Source organism: Salmo trutta, chromosome 18 (assembly GCF_901001165.1).
Source record: "Salmo trutta chromosome 18, fSalTru1.1, whole genome shotgun sequence".
NCBI lineage: Eukaryota > Metazoa > Chordata > Actinopteri > Salmoniformes > Salmonidae > Salmo > Salmo trutta.
In genome coordinates this window covers 37,865,075-37,884,633 of record NC_042974.1, presented here as the reverse complement: position 1 = coordinate 37,884,633, position 19,559 = coordinate 37,865,075, and the positions used below count along the sequence as shown (strand labels likewise).

Genomic DNA, 19,559 nt, shown 5'->3' with positions numbered 1-19,559 from the left:
CTCCAACAAGGCAGGAAAGACAATGGGGTAAAAATCATTTTACAGATTACCCGTAATCATGAAACACAGAGGAGATAATATTCATGAACTGTCAGAAAAGTGAAGAAATCTTTTTTCCCGTCAAGACCTGAACCCAGACAGCTGTCATATATGGTCTGCTTTGATCATTTCATCACTGGTAAGTCTGATTTCGAGTTGAGTTTTGCTGTTATGCTAACCAGGTGTTAACAACAAGACTAAGTAGCCAACATTAGATAGCTTGTAGTCTACTGTATCTAGCATGTGTTTCGCTCATAGGCAGCGCGTGAGTTTCACGTTTTGGGGAAGCAGTTATTTTTCACCATAAAAATGCACCTTTATAATAAAGAATTGCATGCATCTATAATTTAAGCCTACTATTCCCAATGTGATGAGTAGATTGGAAAGTCATAATTTAGGCTATTAAAATAACTTAGTCTAATCACGTTGCATGGCTGATTGCATAGTGGCATAGGCCTATAGGCTATATCAGAAAAATGTCTTCTCTTTGCATGTGACCTTTTATAACACATTTCATGCAATTCTACTACACTTAATATGACTGGAGACAATAGCAGAATAATTTTTTAGTACAACAAATCAGAGGGCCTACTCTGCTGACACTGACAAACAGATCAATCAAAATGACCTTGTCTTGAATACAACCATCTTATCTAGGCCTGCGTGAAGGGCAGACACAAATTGTACAATATAACGTTCATCTAGCCTGGAAGAAGACATTATTATCCCAAAAACCTTTCCAGTGGCCCTGACACAATGATAATCTGTTGAGAAAATGTATGAACATTACTGCATAGGACAAATGCCTCAACCGGTTCTCCCCATTAAGCGAGTCGGAGTCGGAGGCCGAAACTTCTCTGGTCTCTACTCCTCCCGTTGTGGGGTCTGAGACGCCGAAGGCTCCCACCATTAGCTCTGACAAATTGAAAACCCTAGTCATTGGCGACTCCATTATCCGCAGTATTAGACTTAAAACGAATCATCCAGCGATCATACACTGTTTACCAGGGGGCAGGGCTACCGACGTTAAGGCTAATCTAAAGACGGTGCTGGCTAAAGCTAAAACTGGCGAGTGTAGAGAGTATAGAGATATTGTTATCCACGTCGGCACCAACGATGTTAGGATGAAACAGTCAGAGGTCACCAAGCCCAACATAGCTTCAGCGTGTAAATCAGCTAGAAAGATGTGTCGGCATCGATTAATTGTCTCTGGCCCCCTCCCAGTTAGGGGGAGTGATGAGCTCTACAGCAGAGTCTCACAACTCAATCGCTGGTTGAAAACTGTGTTCTGCCCCTCCCAAAAGATAGAATTTGTAGGTAATTGGCCCTCTTTCTGGGACTCACCCACAAACAGGACCAAGCCTGGCCTGTTGAGGAGTGACGGACTCCATCCTAGCTGGAGGGGTGCTCTCATCTTATCTACGAACATAGACAGGGCTCTAACTCCTCTAGCTCCACAATGAAATAGGGTACAGGCCAGGCAGCAGGCTGTTAGCCAGCCTGCCAGCTTAGTGGAGTCTGCCACTAGCACAGTCAGTGTAGTCAGCTCAGCTTTCCCCATTGAGACCGTGTCTGTGCCTCGATCTAGGTTGGGCAAAATCAAAGATGGCGGTGTTCGCTTTAGCAATCTCACTAGTATAAAGACCTCCTCCATTCCTGCCATTATTGAAAGAGATTGTGATACCTCACATCTCAAAATTGGGTTACTTAATGTTAGATCCCTCACTTCCAAGGCAGTTATAGTCAATGAACTAATCACTGATCATAATCTTGATGTGATTGGCCTGACTGAAACATGGCTTAAGCCTGATGAATTTACTGTGTTAAATGAGGCCTCACCCCCTGGTTACACTAGTGACCATACCCCCCGTGCATCCGGCAAAGGCGGAGGTGTTGCTAACATTAATGATAGCAAATTTCAATTTACAAAAAAAAAAACAATGACGTTTTTGTCTTTTGAGCTTCTAGTCATGAAATCTATGCAGCCTACTCAATCACTTTTTATAGTCACTGTTTACAGGCCTCCTGGGCCATATGCAGTGTTCCTCACTGAGTTCCCTGAATTCCTATCGGATCTTGTAGTCATAGCAGATCATTTTCAAATTTTTGGTGACTTTAACATTCACATGGAAAAGTCCACAGACCCACTCCAAAAGGTTTTCGGAGCCATCATCGACTCAGTGGGTTTTGTCCAACATGTCTCTGGACCAACTCACTGCCACAGACATACTCTGGACCTAGTTTTGTCCCATGGAATAAATGTTGTGGATCTTAATGTTTTTCCTCATAATCCTGGATTATCGGACCACCATTTTATTGCGTTTGCAATTGCAACAAATAATCTGCTCAGACCCCAACCAAGGAGCATTAAAAGTTGTGCTATAAATTCTCAGACAACCCAAAGATTCCTTGATGCCCTTCCAGACTCCCTCTGCCTACCCAAGGACGTCAGAGGACAAAAATCAGTTAACCACCTAACCGAGGAACTCAATTTAACCTTGCACAATACCCTAGATGCAGTTGCGCCCCTAAAAACTAAAATTATCTGTCATAAGAATCTAGCTCCCTGGTATACAGAAAATACACGAGCTCTGAAGCAAGCTTCCAGAAAATTGGAACGGAAATAGCGCCACACCAAACTGGAAGTCTTCCGACTAGCTTGGAAAGACAGTACCGTGCAGTATCGAAGAGCCCTCACTGCTGCTCGATCATCCTATTTTTCCAACTTAATTGAGGAAAATAAGAACAATCCGAAATTTCTTTTTGATACTGTCGCATAGCTAACTAAAAAGCAGCATTCGCAAATGGAGGATGGCTTTCACTTCAGCAGTAATACATTTATGAACTTCATTGAGGAAAAGATCATGATCATTAGAAAGCAAATTACGGACTCCTCTTTAAATCTGGGTATTCCTCCAAAGCTCCATTGTCCTGAGTCTGCACAACTCTGCCAGGACCTAGGATCAAGGGAGATACTAAAGTGTTTTAGTACTATATCTCTTGACACAATGATGAAAATAATCATGGCCTCTAAACCCTCAAGCTGCATACTGGACCCTATTCCAACTAAACAACTGAAAGAGCTGCTTCCTGTGCTTGGCCCTCCTATGTTGAACATAATAAACGGCTCTCTATCCACCGGATGTGTACCAAGCTCACTAAAAGTGGCAGTAATAAAGCCTCTCTTGAAAAAGCCGAATCTTGACCCAGAAATTATAAAAAAAACTATCGGCCTATATCGAATATTCCATTCCTCTCAAAAATGTTTGAAAAAGCTGTTGCGCAGCAACTCACTGCCTTCCTGAAGACAAACAATGTATACGAAACGCTTCAGTCTGGTTTTAGACCCCATCATAGCACTGAGACTGCACTTGTGAAGTTGGTAAATGACCTTTTAATGACGTCAGACCGAGGCTCTGCATCTGTCCTCGTGCTCCTAGATCTTAGTGCTGCTTTTGATACCATCGACCACCACATTATTTTGGAGAGATTGGAAACCCAAATTGGTCTACATGGACAAGTTCTGGCCTGGTTTAGATCTTATCTGTCGGAAAGATATCAGTTTGTCTCTGTGAATGGTTTGTCCTCTGACAAATCAATTGTAAATTTCGGTGTTCCTCAAGGTTCCGTTTTAGGACCACTATTGTTTTCACTATATATTTTACCTCTTGGGGATGTCATTCGAAAATATAATGTTAAATTTCACTGCTATGCGGACGACACACAGCTGTACATTTCAATGAAACATGGTGAAGCCCCAAAACTGCCCTCACTAGAAGCCTGTGTTTCAGACATAAAGAAGTGGATGGTTGCAAACTTTCTACTTTTAAACTCGGACAAAACAGAGATGCTTGTTCTAGGTCCCAAGAAACAAAGAGATCTTCTGTTGAATCTGACAATTAATCTGGATGGTTGTACAGTCGTCTCAAATAAAACTGTGAAGGACTTCGGCGTTACTCTGGACCCTGATCTCTCTTTTGAAGAACATATCAAGACTGTTTCAAGGACAGCTTTTTTCCATCTACGTAACATTGCAAAAATCTGAAACTTTCTGTCCAAAAATGGTGCAGAAAAATTAATCCATGCTTTTTTTACTTCTAGGCTGGACTACTGCAATGCTCTACTTTCCGGCTACCCAGATAAAGCACTAAACAAACTTCAGTTAGTGCTAAATACGGCCGCTAGAATCCTGACTAAAACCAAAACATTTGTTCATATTACTCCGATGCTAGCCTCTTTACGCTGGCTTCCTGTTAAGGCAAGGGCTGATTTCAAGGTTTTACTGCTAACCTACAAAGCATTACATGGGCTTGCTCCTACCTGTCTTTCCGATTTGGTCCTGCCATACATACCTACACGTACGCTACGGTCACAAGACGCAGGCCTCCTAATTGTCCCTAGAATTTCTAAGCAAACGGCTGGAGGTAGGGCTTTCTCCTATAGAGCTCCATTTTTATGGAATGGTCTGCCTACCCATGTGAGAGACGCAGACTCAGTCTCAACCTTTAAGTCTTTACTGAAGACTTATCTCTTCAGTAGGTCCTATGATTAAGTATAGTCTGGCCCAGGAGTGTGAAGGTGAACGGAAAGGCTGGAGCAACGAACCACCCTTGCTGTCTCTGCCTTGCCGGTTCCCCTCTCTCCACTGGGATTCTCTGCCTCTAACCCTATTACAGGGGTTGAGTCACTGGCTTACTGGTGTTCTTCCATGCCGTCCATGGGAGGGGTGCGTCACTTGAGTGGGTTGAGTCACTGACGTGGTCTTCCTGTCTGGGTTGTGCCGTGGCGGAGATCTTTGTGGGCTATACTCGGCCTTGTCTTAGGACGGTAAGTTGGTGGTTGGAGACATCCCTCTAGTGGTGTGGGGGCTGTGCTTTGGCAAAGTGGGTGGGGTTATATCCTGCCTGTTTGGCCCTGTCCGGGGGTATCATCAGATGGGGCCACAGTGTCTTCTGATCCCTCCTGTCTCAGCCACCAGTATTTATGCTGCAGTAGTTTATGTGTCGGGGGGCTAGGGTCAGTCTGTTACATCTGGAGTATTTCTCTTGTCTTATCCGGTGTCCTGTGTGAATTTAAATATGCTCTATCTAATTCTCTCTTTCTCTCTTTCTTTCTTTCTTTCTTTCTTTCTTTCTTTCTTTCTCTCGGAGGACCTGAGCCCTAGGACCATGCCTCAGGACTACCTGGCATGATGACTCCTTGCTGTCCCCAGTCCACCTGGCCATGCTGCTGCTCCAGTTTCAACTGTTCTGCCTGCGGCTATGGAACCCTGACCTGTTCACCGGACGTGCTTGTTGCACCCTCGACAACTACTATGATTATTATTATTTGACCATGCTGGTCATTTATGAACATTTTAACATCTTGACCATGTTCTGTTATAATATCCACCCAGCACAGCCAGAAGAGGACTGGCCACTCCTCATAGCCTGGTTCCTCTCTAGGTTTCTTCCTAGGTTTTTGGCCTTTCTAGGGAGTTTTTCCTAGGGAGTTTTTCCTAGCCACCGTGCTTCTTTCACATGCATTGCTTGCTGTTTGGGGTTTTAGGCTGGGTTTCTGTACAACACTTTGAGATATCAGCTGATGTACGAAGGGCTATATAAATAAATTTGATTTGATTTTGATTTGATTTGATTTGAATGGAATAAGGTGCAATTACACTGTAACAGAATTACGCTGAGACTCAGATTTTTCACTTTAAATGTATGCCAAACAAAAATTATTTACTGGAAAAACTGTGCAGATGCAAAGTTCGGTAACATAATTACTGTATAATCTCCCTCAGATGTTTTTGGTTACCAAATGTTGTATCTGCACAGTTATTCCTCTAAATGTGTTTTTGTAATATTTTCTGTGGAAATTGTTCAATGTAGTCCTTGTGCATAGAGTTGAACGGTTTGTTAAACTTTGAAATCAATGGTTTGGTTTGGTATACATTTTCAAGAAAATGATCAGCGTAATTCCGTTACCGTGGCATTGCCCTAGGACAACCTGCTGTGTTGACTATTGGTTGTTCCAGCTTAACAATATATTTATATGCTGCTAAAACACCTGAATGAATTAAACACAACCAAACAATCAAGAGCCCTGATGGTATAGGTGACCTGAAGAAGTGGTATTCTAACAGCAGGTGCGCTTTGTATTTGTTTATGTACTGTATGTTCACCAGCTGACCTTTCTCAAGACACACATGTGGTCTGGTTTCCCACTGTGAAGATGAGCAATGCTGCAGCAGTACGAGATTCTACTTCTACTACTTCGTCCTTTTCCAGATATGAAAGGAGACGTCCCTCAGTTAGATAAAATGTTCGTCATGACAAAAGTTTCCCCTTAAACTTAATCAAGGCTGTAGCAATAACTGCTGATTGAACAGAAACACAGTTTCACAGTAATATATACTGCTCAAAAAAATAAAGGGAACACTTAAACAACACAATGTAACTCCAAGTCAATCACACTTCTGTGAAATCAAACTGTCCACTTAGGAAGCAACACTAATTGACAATAAATTTCACATGCTGTTGTGCAAATGGAATAGACAACAGGTGGAAATTATAGGCAATAAGCAAGACACCACCAATAAAGGAGTGGTTCTGCAGGAGGAGACCACAGACCACTTCTCAGTTCCTATGCTTCCTGGCTGATGTTTTGGTCACTTTTGAATGCTGGTGGTGATTTCACTCTAGTGGTAGCATGAGACGGAATCTACAACCAACACAAGTGGCTCAGGTAGTGCAGCTCATCCAGGATGGTACATCAATGCGAGCTGTGGCAAGAAGGTTTGCTGTGTCTGTCAGCGTAGTGTCCAGAGCATGGAGGCGCTACCAGGAGACAGGCCAGTACATCAGGAGACGTGGAGGAGGCCGTAGGAGGGCAACAACCCAGCAGCAGGACCGCTACCTCCGCCTTTGTGCAAGGAGGAGCAGGAGGAGCACTGCCAGAGCCCTGCAAAATGACCTCCAGCAGGCCACAAATGTGCATGTGTCTGCTCAAATGGTCAGAAACAGACTCCATGAGGGTGGTATGAGGGCCCGACGTCCACAGGTGGGGGTTGTGCTTACAGCCCAACACCGTGCAGGACGTTTGACATTTGCCAGAGAACACCAAGATTGGCAAATTCGCCAATGGTGCCCTGTGCTCTTCACAGATGAAAGCAGGTTCACACTGAGCACGTGCCAGAGTCTGGAGATGCCGTGGAGAACGTTCTGCTGCCTGCAACATCCTCCAGCATGACCGGTTTGGCGGTGGGTCAGTCATGGTGTGGGGTGGCATTTCTTTTGGGGGCCACACAGCCCTCCATGTGCTCGCCAGAGGTAGCCTGACTGCCATTAGGTACCGAGATGAGATCCTCAGACCCCTTGTGAGACCATATGCTGGTGCGGTTGGCCCTGGGTTCTTCCTAATGCAAGACAATGCTAGACCTCATGTGGCTGGAGTGTGTCAGCAGTTCCTGCAAGAGGAAGGCATTGATGCTATGGACTGGCCCGCCCGTTCCCCAGACCTGAATGCAATTGAGCACATCTGGGACATCATGTCTCGCTCCATCCACCAATGCCACGTTGCACCACAGACTGTCCAGGAGTTGGCGGATGCTTTAGTCCAGGTCTGGGAGGAGATCCCTCAGGAGACCATCCGCCACCTCATCAGGAGCATGCCCAGGCATTGTAGGGAGGTCATACAGGCACATGGAGGCCACACACACACTACTGAGCCTCATTTTGACTTGTTTTAAGGACATTACATCAAAGTTGGATCAGCCTGTAGTGTGGTTTTCCACTTTAATTCTCCAAATCCAGACCTCCATGGGTTGATAAATTGGATTTCCATTGACTATTTTTGTGTGATTTTGTTGTCAGCCCATTCAACTATGTAAAGAAAAAAGTATTTAATAAGATTATTTATTTCATTCAGATCTAGGATGTGTTGTTTAAGTGTTCCCTTTATTTTTTTGAGCAGTGTATTTACGTACACATGTCATTTGGAACAACATGTAAAATACTATTCTTTATGATATTATAAACATACTGTACTTTAATAATAGGCTACATTGTTATATGGGTGAAATAACAAGTATTTTGTGTCATCTCTGCTTTGCTTTGCCCCATTGAATAAATGTATTTCTAATAGCCTAACTATGGATGTCGATTAGCAGCCCCCTGCACCTTTCTGATTCAGGGGGGTTGGGTTAAATGCTGAAGACACATTTCAGTTGGACAACTGACTAGGCATCCCCCCTTCCCTTTCTTTCTTTCTTTCTTTCTATTACAATTTAAACACATTTAGCATCGACAATATCATTGTTGTGGTAGTGAAACTAAAACTACAAATTCTAGCTCATTTTTCAAAAAACAAGCCTGAAACTCTTTATAAAGACTGTTGACATCTAGTGGAAGCCCTAGGACCTGCAATCTGGGAGGTATTCCTTTAATCTTCCCATAAACAAGGATTTGGATGGGCAGACATCTCAAAACAAATAATTCTGGATGGATTCTACTTGGGGTTTTGCCTGCCATATCACTTCTGTTATACTCACAGACATTATTTTAATAGTTTTAGAAACGTCAGAGTGTATTCTATCCAATGCTACCAATTATATCTTAGCTTCTGGGCCTGAATAACAGGCAGTTTACTTTGGGCATGTCAGTCATCCGAATTACCGAATACTGCCACCGACCCTCAAGACGTTATCAACCAATTAGGTTTGATGAGTTGAATAGGTGTTAGTGCTGGGCTGGGACAGAAGCCTGCACACCAGCGTGGTTGGACTGCTACAGTTGTAATAGGTTTATACACTGTGTGTGATTTTTAAACTGTATATTTGTTTACAACATTTGCTAACACACATAACCCATGGTATACAAGGATGTACCCTTATTATCTTGGGACATTCATTGGGACCTCTTAATCTGCAGAGACAGTTTCACAGTTCTCTGTATCTGAGGGAAAGGAAGAGGCTGCATTATAGAGTTATGTCTGTTCTTCCAGTTACTGGCTTCATTAATAAGTGCATCGGGGACGATGTCCCCCAGTGGTCAGGTTGCATTTGTAAATGAGAACTTGTTCTCAACTGGCCTACCTGCTTAAATAAAGGTGAAATAAATAAAAGTGACCATACGTACATATCCCAACCGGAAGCCATGGATTACAGGCAACATCCGCACTGAGCCAAAGGCAAGAGCTGCAATCATGGAGCAACACTCTTAACTTTTGCTGCCAGCGAAAATGACATAAGGAAGTAGTCAAGACGACTAGCTTGATTGAGCCTCCGTCATGTATATTTCACTAGGTCAGGATATTTCAGCCTCCATATATCCACTAGTTCCAATATATCCATAATATTTGTAATTTCCTGAAGTGCATGAGGGTGATAGTTTGTAGTGTGATTTCCTTGACGGGCCATTGAGGTACTTCTAACCGTATTATAATCTCCCACCATTGTAATTGATTAATGTATTGCCTGTAAACTCGATAAATTATTAGAAATATATTAAAGAAGCGTGGATTATCATTATATGGACCACATAGACTAATGAGCCAAGTCTGTTTATGGTCCAATAGCATATTTAAAAGGATCCACCTTCCTTGCGGATTGGTTTGAACAGTTTGCACATTCAGATGAAAATGATTGTTCATTAATATGATCACTCCTTTGTATTATGATCAATCAAATGGCTGCCTGGCTTTGACCCCCTTTTTTTGCACTGACTCTCTTATTAAAAAAAAAAAAGAAAATGGATAAAATATTGATATATATATATATATCAATATTTTATCCATTTTTTTTTTTTTTTTTTTTAAGAATATATATATATATATATATATATATATATATATATATACATTTTCACCTTTAACCAGGTAGGCTAGTTGAGTACAAGTTCTCATTGCAACTGCGACCTGGCCAAGATAAAGCATAGCAATTTGACACAACACAGAGTTACACATGGAATAAACAAAACATACAGTCAATAATACAGTAGAAAAAAAAGAAATCAAAAAGTCTATATACAGTGAGTGCAAATGAGGTAAGATAAGGGAGATAAGGCAATAAATAGGCCATGGTGGCGAAGTAATTACAATTTAGCAATTAAACACTGGAATGGTAGATGTGCAGAAGATGAATGTGCAAGTAGAGATACTGGGGTGCAAAGGAGCAAGATAAATAAAATAAATAACAGTAATGGGATGAGGTAGAAAGATGGGCTGTTTACAGATGGGCTATGTACAGGTGCAGTGTCACAGGATCCAACGAAAGTGGCGCCCCTCCTCGGTCGGGCGGCGCTCGGCGGTCGTCGTCGCCGGCCTATTAGCTGCCATCGATCGTTTTTTCTGTCGTTTAGTTTTGTCTGTCTGTTCCGCACCTGTTTTATGTTGTCATTAGTGGGGATTTATTTAAGGTGTGTTTTCAGTTGGGATTTTGTGCGGGATTGTTGATTGTCCACTCAGGACGGTGGTCCGTGTTTTTATTACGGGTTTGTTATCTGACAGTTTAAGGAGGAGAGAATTTACCGGGCTGCGCTCCGTGCCTTTTTGTGCCGCTAATATTTATAGTTTGTTCGCCATATCGGGAATGCGTTTTTCCCAGGCAGTCTGTCTGTAGCGCCCTGTGCCTCGGGGTTTTGTTTTTTGTGTGTCAAATTATTAAAAGGACACTCAACTCCAGCACCTGTCTCCTGCATCTGATTCCGCCTTACACCAGTCCAAGTCAACTGTGACATGCAGTGATCTGTGAGCTGCTCTGACAGCTGGTGCTTAAAGATAGTGAGGGAGATATGAGTCTCCAGCTTCAGTGATTTTTGCAGTTCGTTCCAGTTATTGGTAGCAGAGAACTGGAAGGAAAGGCAACCAAAGGAGGAATTGGCTTTGGGGGTTACCAGTGAGATATACCTGCTGGAGCGCGTGCTACGAGTGGGTGCTGCTATGGTGACCAGTGAGCTGAGATAAGGCGGGGCTTTACTTAGCAGAGACTTGTAGATAACCTGTAGCCAGTGGGTTTGGCGACGAGTATGAAGCGAGGGCCAACCAACGAGAGTGTACAGGTCGCAGTGGTGGGTAGTGTATGGGGCTTTGGTGACAAAACGGATGGCACTGTGATAGACTGCATCCAATTTGTTGAGTAGAGTGTTGGAGGCTATTTTATAGATGACATCGCCGAAGTCGAGGTTCGGTAGGATGGTCAGTTTTACGAGGGTATGTTTGGCAGCATGAGTGAAGGATGCTTTGTTGCGATATAGGAAGCCGATTCCCGATGTAATTTTGGATTGGAGATGCTTAATGTGAGTCTGGAAGGAGAGTTTACAGTCTAACCAGACACCGAGGTATTTGTAGTTGTCCACGTACTCTAAGTCAGAGCCGTCCAGAGTAGTGATGCTGGACGGGCGGGCAGGTGCGGGCAGTGATCGATTGAATAGCATGCATTTAGTTTTACTTGCATTTAAGAGCAGTTGGAGGCGACGGAAGGAGAGTTGTATGGCATTGAAGCTCGTCTGGAGGTTAGTTAACACAGTGTCCAAAGAGGGGCCAGAAGTATACAGAATGGTGTCATCTGCGTAGAGGTGGATCAGAGAATCACCAGCAGCAAGAGCAACATCATTGATGTATACAGAGAAGAATTGAACCCTGTGGCACCTCCATAGAGACTGCCAGAGGTCCTGGACAACAGGCCCTCCGATTTGACACACTGAACTCTATCAGAGAAGTAGTTGGTAAACCAGGCGAGGCAATCATTTGAGAAACCAAGGCTGTCGAGTCTTCCAATAAGAATGTGGTGATTGATAGAGTCGAAAGCCTTGGCCAGGTCGATGAATACAGCTGCACAGTAATGTCTGTTATTGATGGTGGTTATGATGTCGTTTAGGACCTTGAGCGTGGCTGAGGTGCACCCATGACCAGCTCTGAAACCAGATTGCATAGCGGAGAAGGTACGGTGGGATTCGAAATGGTCGGTAATCTGTTTGTTAACTTGGCTTTCGAAGACCTTAGAAAGGCAGGGTAGGATAGATATAGATCTGTAGCAGTTTGGGTCTAGAGTGTCACCCCCTTGGAAGAGGGGGATGACCGCGGCAGCTTTCCAATCTTTGGGAGTCTCAGACGATACGAAAGAGAGGTTGAACAGGCTAGTAATAGGGGTTGCAACAATTTCGGCAGATAGTTTTAGAAAGAGAGGGTCCAGATTGTCTAGCCCAGCTGATTTGTAGGGGTCCAGATTTTGCAGCTCTTTCAGAACATCAGCTATCTGGATTTGGGTGAAGGAGAAATGGTGGGGGCTTTGGCGGGTTGCTGTGGAGGGTGCCGGGTAGTTCACCGGGGTAGGGGTAGCCAGGTGGAAAGCATGGCCATCCGTAGAGAAATGCTTGTTGAAATTCTCAATTATAGTGGATTTATCGGTGGTAACAGTGTTTCCTAGCCTCAGAGCAGTGGGCAGCTGGGAGGAGGTGCTCTTATTCTCCATGGACTTTACAGTGTCCCAGAACTTGAGTTTGTGCTACAGGATGCACATTTCTGTTTGAAAAAGCTAGCCTTAGCTTTCCTAACTGCCTGTGTATATTTGTTCCTAACTTCCCTGAAAAGTTGCATATCACGGGGGATATACGATGCTAATGCCGAATTCCACAGGATGTTTTTGTGCTGGTTAAGGGCAGACAGGTCTGGAGTGAACCAAGGACTATATATATTCCTAGATCAATTGTTTTTGAATGGCGCATGCTTTTTTAAGATGGTGAGGAAGGCACTTTTAAAGAATAACCAGGCATCCTCTACTGACGGGATGAGGTCAATGTCATTCCAGCATACCCCTGCCAGGTCGATTAGAAAGGCCTGCTCGCAGAAGTGTTTTAGGGAGCGTTTGACAGTGATGAGGGGTGATCGTTTGGTCACAGACCCATTACGGATGCATACAATGGGGCAGTTTACTACTATAGCCCAGAGAAAGGCATTGAATTACACATTCATAAATGGCGAAAAAGACAGTAAAAAAATAAATCATAAGAAACAATGTTTTGAAGTTTGTCCTATATCTAGGAGATATAAGAAAGCTCAGGAAATATATCTATATATTTTTATACATATTTAACCCCTTTTTTGGGTAAGCATAAAACTATTGTACCTTCATACTTCACAATTTAAAAAAACATTACTGGTTACCTTCAGACAAGTCCTGTGACACTTGTCGGGATCGTAGAGCAAAACGGAGAACACCATCATGTTCTTGAGAATCTCCCCTTCCCACAGTGTGGTTAGTTTGTAGGCCAAACGGTTCAGACGCTACAAACAGAAATTGGCACAACGACGGTACTGACTTCAGACGAGTTCCGTGACACTTGTGGGGGTCGTAGAGCAGAATGGAGGCCACCATTGTGGTCAAACTGTTCAGACGCTACATATTTTTTCGTGAGAAGACCGATTTTGCGGGATGTCTCATGGTCTGACAAACAGAATTTAGTCTGACAGACTTTGGTACCTCTTTTTTTCACACACATGCATGAAAGTATGAAGTTGTAACATTTAAAAATCTCTTTCTCTGTGTCTCTTTCTCCATCTCTCTCTCTCTCTGCAGTCCTGTGTGACACTGGGCACCTCCATGACTGTGCAGGTAGCTGTTGGAAAAGAAGGCTCCCATCAAGCCTGCCATGGTGTCCAGATTGCCTGAGTTCGGGGTCCGACCCGCCACAGGGGTCACCAGCTCCCTGCTCAATGGAACCACTCAGCCCACCCCCCCAGCAAGACCCAGTGGGGTGGTCGGTACCTCTTCCTTCTCTCTAAAATGGAGAAAAGACGGTGGTACAGTGGGGGGAAAAAGTATTTCATCCCCTGCTGATTTTGTATGTTTGCCCACTTACAAAGAAATGATCAGTCTATCATTTTAATAGTAGGTTTATTTGAACAGTGAGAGAAAAAAAAAAAACGCATATCAAAAATGTTATAAAATGATTTGCATTTTAATGAGGGAAATAAGTATTTGACCCCTCTGCAAAACATGCCTTAGTACTTGGCGACAAAACCCTTGTTGGCAATCACAGAGGTCAGACGTTTCTTGTAGTTGGCCACCAGGTTTGCACACATCTCAGGAGGGATTTTGTCCCACTCCTCTTTGCAGATCTTCTCCAAGTCATTAAGGTTTCGAGGCTGACGTTTGGAAACTCGAACCTTCAGCTCCCTCCACAGATTTTCTATGAGATTAAGGTCTGGAGACTGGCTAGGCCACTCCAGGACCTTAATGTGCTTCTTCTTGAGCCACTCCTGTGTTGCCTTGGCCGTGTGTTTTGGTTCATTGTCATGCTGGAATACCCATCCACGACCCATTTTCAATGCCCTGGCTGAGGGAAGGAGGTTCTTACCCAAGATTTGATGGTACATGGCCCCGTCCATCGTCCCTTTGATGCGGTGAAGTTGTCCTGTCCCTTTAGCAGAAAAACACCCCCAAAGCATAATGTTTCCACCTCCATGGTTGACGGTGGAGATGGTGTTCTTGAGGTCATAGGCAGCATTCCTCCTCCTCCAAACACGGCGAGTTGAGTTGATGTCAAAGAGCTCCATTTTGGTCTCATCTGACCACAACACTTTCACCAGTTGTCCTCTGAGTCATTCAGATGTTCATTGGCAGACTTCAGACGGGCATGTATATGTATTCTTGAGCAGGGGGACCTTGCGGGCTCTGCAGGATTTCAGTCCTTCACGGCGTAGTGTGTTACCAATTGTTTTCTTGGTGACTATGGTCCCAGCTGCCTTGAGATCATTGACAAGATCTTCCCGTGTAGTTCTGGGCTGATTCCTCACCGTTCTCATGATCATTGCAACTCCACGAGGTAAGATCTTGCATGGAGCCACAGGCCGAGGGATATTGACAGTTATTTTATGTTTCTTCCATTTGCGAATAATCGCACCAACTGTTGTCACCTTCTAACCATGCTGCTTGGCGATGGTCTTGTAGCCCATTCCAGCCTTGTGTAGGTCTACAATCTTGTCCCTGACATCCTTGGAGAGCTCTTTGGTCTTGGCCATGGTGGAGAGTTTGGAATCTGATTGATTGATTGGTTCTGTGGACAGGTGTCTTTTTTACAGGTATCAAGCTGTGATTAGGAGCACTCCCTTTAAGAGTGTGCTCCTAATCTCAGCTCGTTACATGTATAAAAGACACCTGGGAGCCAGAAATCTTTCTGATTGAGAGGGGGTCAAATACTTATTTCCCTTATTAAAATGCAAATCAATTTAAAACATTTTTTACATGCGTTTTTTTAAATATTTTTGTTGTTATTCTGTCTCTCACTGTTCAAATAAACCTACCATTAAAATTATAGACTGATCCTTTCTTTGTCAGTGGGCAAACGTACAAAATCAGCAGGGGATCAAATACTTTTTCCCCCACTGTAGTACTCCCACCACCACCACTAGCCCTGAAGATGGTGCATGTCCAGAGGAATGAGGGGACAAGACCCAGACTCAGCACTCCCCAGGGGGGAGGGAGATCAAGAAACCCACCCCATCCACCCCTAATGGGGTCAGGAGGTCTGGTTTGTCTGTATCCTCTACTTCCAGTTCCAAGGCCATCCCCTGCCAGGCCACAAAGACAAGCCCCAAGGCAGAGCCCAGACAGGGGCAGAGCCCCTCCCTCAGTGGGGCCCCCAAACCAGGCCAGAATGGAGCTACTGCTGGCTCAAGATGGGCTCAGGGCTGGTGAGGCCGCGGGCCAGCTCCAGCTCCCCTCGCAGCAGCTCTAGAGAGAGCCTCTCCCAGTCCAGCGACAGCCTCAAGTCCCTCATGCAGGATAGCATGGTGCGCTCACAAAGTTTCACCCACTTCAAGCAGATCCCATCCCCGACCAACATGCCTTTGGCACGCTCCTTTTCCTTTAATCGGGCAGTGGAGCTGTCCAAGCCTCTGGCCAACACTCAGCTACAACCACCCAGGACAAACCACATCAAACCCCCCCAGATGTTGAACGGGAGGCTGGGCCATGGGTTGGGCCTTGGCCTGGGCACAGGTATTGGGACAGGGCTGGGACTGGGGCTGTGGATCCCCCAGATCCCCTCAGTGACAGTAACAGGACCTCAGCGGGGCAGCTCAGGGGGGCACGGGAGGGGCTAGAGGACATGTCTCTTTCCTCAGCCTCATCGCTCTATCGAGGAGACACCAACGAGAAGTTCTTGGATGATTTTGATAACCTGACTGATGGGGACAGGGATGTCCCTGACAACAAGAAGAGAGGTAGTACTGCCACTCAGATATGCCTGCGTAGCTTCCTGAATGAGACCATGGGCTGGGATGGGCCTCTCAGGTAAGCTTAAAAAAACATCTGCTAGAATCACATCATCTTCTACTGTTGTGATTTGTTTTTACTAGTTGCCACAATTGACAGCTCTAGTGCTCTTGGTAACACTACTCCAGTCCCGCGATTCCTGACAGTCAATAAAAGGTACAGTATGAACTGTTTGGCCTGTGTGTCCCCTGTGCAGGGCAGAATGAAGAAGTAGGGGTGAGGGCATCCCTTGGCATCAAGTCCCCAGAGAGGGTAGACTTCCTCCAGGGCTCATCTCTGGAGCTGTCCTCCCCCAATAGCTCGAGAGGCACCTACAAGTGGGATGAGGAGGGTTTAGAGCCCCTGGGACGGAGCACGCACCCATGTGAGAGCTACGACTACTCAAACCACCTCAACAACATAGTGAGTCAACGCTTGGTTTGCCCCAAGGTACCAAATTCATACACACAGAAACACCTATATTTACCTGGCTGGTTAGATAGCCTAGACATAGAGAGAGTCATGAGAGTCATTGTTTAGATGTGGCAAAACTGTTTTTTTTTGTCCACAATTGCCTTGTCTTCCACCTAGCATACACTTGATATAGTATCACTGACTAGTAATGATGTACTGTCATTTCTGTATGATGTACACTACATAGTTATTTCATCTGATTGTCTAGTGTTGTTATTCACCAGAGGCCTGATACAGTGTGTACCTTTGACCCTATTGTGTCAGTCTTGTCCTCCCAGCATGCCTACCTGCCCTTGATCCCGCTGCTAAATATTTGGTTAATTGGATCCTTAATAGGGATTAGGAAAACAAAGACTTCGGACAGAAAGGGAACAGGAATGCCAAGGCTGCCAACCACCCACTCCCAACCAAGGTCTCCCTCCCTCTGGGTTCCCAGATTCTGGAAAGTCTACATAGCTCCTTACAAGTCACATATTATCTCCTGAAGATAATCTGACAGTTTTTCCTGTTTTCCTCTCTGTTTTCTGGTGCCATTGTCTCTGGAATATTTAAAAAGCTTAATGACAGGGATTTAAATAAGTTAATCAGCTTTGTATTTTCTTCCCTTCTTCTGGGGTTTACCATTACATGTAGACACGGGACTGTTGCTCTAACAGTGGTTTAAAGACAACTGAGACCGTGTGTATTGATAAGAGAGCTGTCTGGGGATGCCAACTGTTCTGAATGGGTGTGAGTGACTTTCTGACTAGAAAATCATTGCACTGATACAATTACAATAAAACAATATTGTGTCTGGTAGACCTAGTGGGATAGAGTCCATCTAACATACTGAGTCATAATTGTTTGGCCTATTAGAAAAGTCAAAGCATCCTTGAGATGTGCTGCATTAATTTGGAACGTGATTCAGCGCATACACAGCATATGTGTAGGGCGACACCTTGTGGGCAACTGTGCAATGCCATTTGTTTCACTAATAAAGAAGCATAGATAGAATAAAAACACAACAACCTTCAACACATTCAATGTTTTGTGTCTTTAAGGCTATTTGAGATAAATAGTTTTGAGAAAGTTATGAAAAGAGGGAGCAAAGGAGTAAGACAGAGAAGGAGATAAATATGAATGGAGCGGGAAAGAGAGAGTGGGAAAGAGCCGCCTGCAGACTGATTATCTTCATGGGAAGTCATTGTAAATAAGAACTTGTTCTTATCTGACTTGCCTAGTTAAATAAAGGTTAAAAACATGTTTTTATAATAATAATTAGATGATAGAGAATTGGCTCAATAAATGGAATGAGTCTAACTCTCTATCATTTTATCATGTTGGAATAGACAATGAATACCAGTCTGGCACATAGACCAGAAGAAGGATGTAAGACGTGCAGAATAATTGCTGGGCTGGGTATTCCAGAGGGCCTGGTACCCTCCCCTGCCCTGTCGGGAACTGACATCTAGACAGACAAGTAAGTATCTTAACAGAGGAAACTGACAGCCTTGATGGTCTGGTGTTGGATTAACCAGACAAACGTCTTATTATCCTGCGTTGTAAAAGAGCTTCATAACACTAATGAGAACTGAGTCAGAAAACTCTGTTTTTCCCCAGATAAATCAAATCACGGTCATCATCCTAGTTTTGCTGGCTTGCAATTGCTCTATGACCCCACTTGATGGCAGTGTTAATGTATCCTAAGACACAAGAGTGTGTTTGTGTGTGTGTGGTTGTGGTAAGATTCACCTGGCTTCAATGGTGCACTGTTGATGATTTCCTATAGCCTACTGTTGAGAAGTAGACTGCCAGCTTCTCAATTAGAAGTCCTCCTGGCCTTATATAAGATGATTTTAATGCATTATAATGAAATTACTTTAATCTTCCGGCTAGCCTATTGCATTCACCACTGTCCGCCACATATGCACAAGCTTAGATGAATCTCTCTGAGAACAAATCAAGTCCATATCGTCACTTAGGGTAAGTCAGGGGAGTGAGAGGAATTGGACTCCTTCAGAACAGCTGCATTAACAGACAGGTTCTGTTTTGTTTTAACCAAATCTCAATTTTTATGGAAATTACATGCTATTTTGTTGGACTCGAGTGATAGTTTTCCATTCCCGTGCATGCTTTCTCTTTTCCATTCCTCCCCCTACATGTGCACGTACAAGCAGTCTGCAGGTGAAAAATGGCACTGTTTTGTGGATAATAGCAAATATTTATTATGTCCTAAATCTGCTATAATATGAGAACGGATAATATTTATTTGGCTCTATTTGGTCACTTTAGAAAGCATTGTCATGAGAAAACATCAGTATCACCACAATATGAACAAGAATGCATGCGCATGGAAAAGTATAGTCTAACAAAATGAAATATTACATTCCGGATAAAGTTAAGAATGACACAATTTAATGTGTACAACACCTAAAGACCTGCATTACTTTACTGGGAGCTTTGCCGTTTCTAAAAAGGCGTATTTGGGTGTTTTTGGAGCCTTTGTTCATGTTTTCTGTGTGCCAGTATACTGCCAAATGAGCCTGCGGAGGTCTATCACTAGTGGTGTAAGATTTTCAAAACCAAGTGAAATCACAAGAGTGTCTGAACACTTCTACATCATGCCATTTACATCAAGCATAGAGATTTGGTTAAAAATAGGGATTGGAAGACATATTGTAGAGTGGCTATCAGTATTCATTGTAATGTACCTGAAAATGGCTATTTCCCCACAAATACAGTAACTGATTCACTTTGATTGACATAGGAATACACAATGTGAAGCCCCTCTCTCTTATCTTATTTTCTCTTAGTCTTTCCTTGGGCTGTTTAA

The 19,559-nt window shown here is 43.8% G+C and overlaps 1 protein-coding gene across 1 annotated transcript; it reads left to right on the top strand.

The window, feature by feature from the left end:
- Nucleotides 1-15,994: 15,994 nt before the first annotated feature.
- LOC115152672 (serine-rich coiled-coil domain-containing protein 2-like) lies at nt 15,995-18,198 on the top strand. The gene is made up of 3 exons (XM_029697413.1): nt 15,995-16,312; nt 16,491-16,723; nt 18,076-18,198. Exons 1-3 carry the CDS (start codon nt 16,282-16,284, stop codon nt 18,196-18,198), a joined length of 387 nt encoding a protein of 128 aa, XP_029553273.1. The 5' UTR covers nt 15,995-16,281.
- Nucleotides 18,199-19,559: the final 1,361 nt, after the last annotated feature.